We start from the raw sequence: 2,867 nt of genomic DNA on the forward strand, positions 1-2,867 counted from the left end.
CCGCAGGACCCCCACTGTTGCGCTGAGGACCAGTGGGCATTCGGTGGGATTTTCCACAGGTGATGCGTTTGGAAGCAAACATTCCCTTGCCAGCCAGTGCGACTTCTGTTGAATGCGTAAGTCCTCCATTCCACCTATTGGGTTTCGAAGGCGTCTGTCGGGGGCCCAAAACACATTGGCTGGAGGACGCGACGAGATCCTCTGATGCCTTCGGCAGCACCTGCATGCTCCGTACGGAAGAAGCAGAAGGCATTCGGAAAATCAGTGAATTTCAATTGCGTTAAAAGAGGCAGCGCGGCTTTCAAGGGGAGTCTCCGTGTCCCGGTGAAGTTGCGGGGACGCATGTATAGGGTGTGCACCGACGCGCTCTTTTTACCCCCTTGTTTTATGTATTGGTTACCGAGCGCCGGCCATATACTGTTGCTCCCCAGCTGTTAGTGCCATCGGCAGGTACTCTACTGAAACGACGGCTCAATGCCTACTTCTGACGGGGAACCCGGAGAGCGTGTGCATGAATCGAGGCACCCACTGTGTTAAAAGAATGACGAGTGACAGGGATTGGGGAGGCGTCGGTCCATTTATAAGACCGGAGGACCTGCACATGTGGCTCATTTCTTTTGCGCTTCTTATGGTACTAAATTCGATTCTTGCGGTTGTCTCCAGCCAGTTCAGCCGAGCAGGCAATCCTCCTTGGATTGATTTTGGTGGGTGTTTATGTACTTCTCCCACTTGCGTGCAGCATGTNTCTCCCACTTGCGTGCAGCATGTTCAAGAGTTTCATTGAGTTTCGCTCTGCACTCTCGGGTCTAGTGTATGCGTGGATGTGAGGTGTTTACTGTGTAATTTTTGCAGTGGTCATCATCAATTGGGGAGTTGTGTTCAGCTTATGCGTGCTCTTCCGCTATTTGAACATTTTCGTAAACACGGAGAGAGCAAAATGGCGGCTGCTTTTTTTTTCTTTGGCATGCGTCATCGTGCCTCGCTCCGTTATTCCCTTCCGCTATGTTGACTTCACCATGCTTCTGATGTGCCTTATGCTGATCGACTTCTTCAACGGGCGCCCTTCGTGCAAGACGCATGTCTTCTGTGGTAAGTTCTCCTAAGTGGGAAAGTGCATGCAGCTGCAAGAGCTTTTGTCCCTATATGCATGGCCGTCAAACAAAACCAGCATTTGGCACTCGGCGAGTGTGATTTTAAGCTGAGTATATTTACATGAGTGCTGAAAGATCTGTACGCCCTTTCTATATGCTTTGCAGTGTATCTGCGTCATGTGCGTAGTTTGCTGCTTTTGTGTGAAGGCGTTATGCTGGTTGTACTGTCCGCATCTGACCATGCATGGGGAGTTATGCCTCCTGGACTGTGGGTGGTGAAGCTTTTTGGGTCCTACCTGGCTGTGGCCATAGGGAAGCTGGGCTACCGCGTCATCCAGGTGTTTCACCGGCAAGCACAGGAATCTAATGGCCCCTCTGCCCCTGTTTGCCGATGTGTCAGTAGGAGTGCAGTCTGTAGAAAGGGAGGGAGGAAGTTCGTCGGTTGCGAAAGGGCTGTTTTCGAAGGTGCTACACACGCTTTGAAATTCCGCCACTGCCAGACGCAGCACACGGATACTTCACACGGCCCTCCATCTTTGGTCAAGGAAAGATGCATCCGTCCTGAAGGAGGCAGGTTTTACGGCTGCAGTGGGGCAGCACAGCCTAACACGGGAATGCGCCGCTACTGGACACATTTTGACGGCTACGCGCAGCTCTATTTGCAGGCTGTCCACCACCGACTGACCATAGGCAAAACGGGCGCCCCAAGAAGCCTCATTGAAATAGGTGGAGCTCAGACCCGGCAAAGGCAATTTGTGTTGGTATGAGTGTCACAATCCACATTCGCTTGAACCGAAAGCCCCTGGCATTTGCTTTTCTCAAGTGCGTTTTGTGTCTTTTTACATTTCAGAAGACACACGCATCTGGAAGGAAGAAGGAGAGCAGCAGTTTTTCGTAGTGCCGAACAACTGCTACGGCAAAGTGGATTGCAGCTGGTTCCTGGACGTACGCGTGCATGGTGCATTTGACATGTTTTGTTTTCCGTTCGCAAGTGGGGTGGAAGGGCGCCAGGTGATGTCTGCGATGCGTCCTCCGACTAGGCGCCAGACACGAACCGCAGCTGCTCCTTCTGCCACAACCCACTCTGTCCCCCTGCATTTTCACCCATCCGTTGCCACCGCACGCTATGGGTCCCTCGGATCGACGACGTACTCGGCGGAACTCAATCACTGTGGAGGCTGCACCTCAACTGAAAGTACTCTGCCGTTGCCTCCTACCCACAACGNGCGGAACTCAATCACTGTGGAGGCTGCACCTCAACTGAAAGTACTCTGCCGTTGCCTCCTACCCACAACGATGAAAGACAGCAGCCGTGCACGGTGCAACGAGCCAAGGCTTTCAGTGCGGAAGTAGGAGCATCTAGAGCAACAGCACCGCTTCCCCCTATATTTCGCGTCTCTCACCACGGCATGTCAGCGGACGCTGCAAATCTAGGGGGAGCGGTATTTCCAGCACACTTCCCTCGTTGCTTCTTCCCCCAAACGGTAACCTAAGTCCCCTGTTTTGTGCCCAGCTGTCTTGCGTCGTTTGTTACTGTGTTCGGGCCTTGTCTCATGCAGTTCTTAGAATGGCAGCAAGGCTTCAAGGCTGCGTATGGAAAAGAGAGCCAGCGTTTTTGCTTGTGAGCCTGCGCATGAATTTAAGGACTCACTGAAAGCGGGAAAGGAGAGGCGTTCCTTTAGATCATTGTCCATGAGGTGCATCAGCAGTCCAAAAAGGCCGCGTAAATCACCTGCGAACCCAAACCGGTGCGTCAAGCGGCGAGATAAGTGCATG

General features: G+C 52.7%; 1 protein-coding gene across 1 annotated transcript; it reads left to right on the plus strand.

Moving 5' to 3' along the window:
* Positions 1–541: 541 nt before the first annotated feature.
* On the plus strand, positions 542–2,716 carry EMH_0087700 (uncharacterized protein; the record flags this gene model as incomplete). Its single annotated transcript, XM_038022928.1, has 5 exons — positions 542–704; positions 853–1,089; positions 1,299–1,556; positions 1,942–2,102; positions 2,651–2,716. 5 exons carry the CDS (start codon positions 542–544, stop codon positions 2,714–2,716), a joined length of 885 nt encoding a protein of 294 aa, XP_037878782.1.
* Positions 2,717–2,867: the final 151 nt, after the last annotated feature.

This window comes from Eimeria mitis, genomic scaffold (assembly GCF_000499745.2).
Source record: "Eimeria mitis Houghton genomic scaffold, Emh_scaff6482, whole genome shotgun sequence".
Classification (NCBI taxonomy): domain Eukaryota; phylum Apicomplexa; class Conoidasida; order Eucoccidiorida; family Eimeriidae; genus Eimeria; species Eimeria mitis.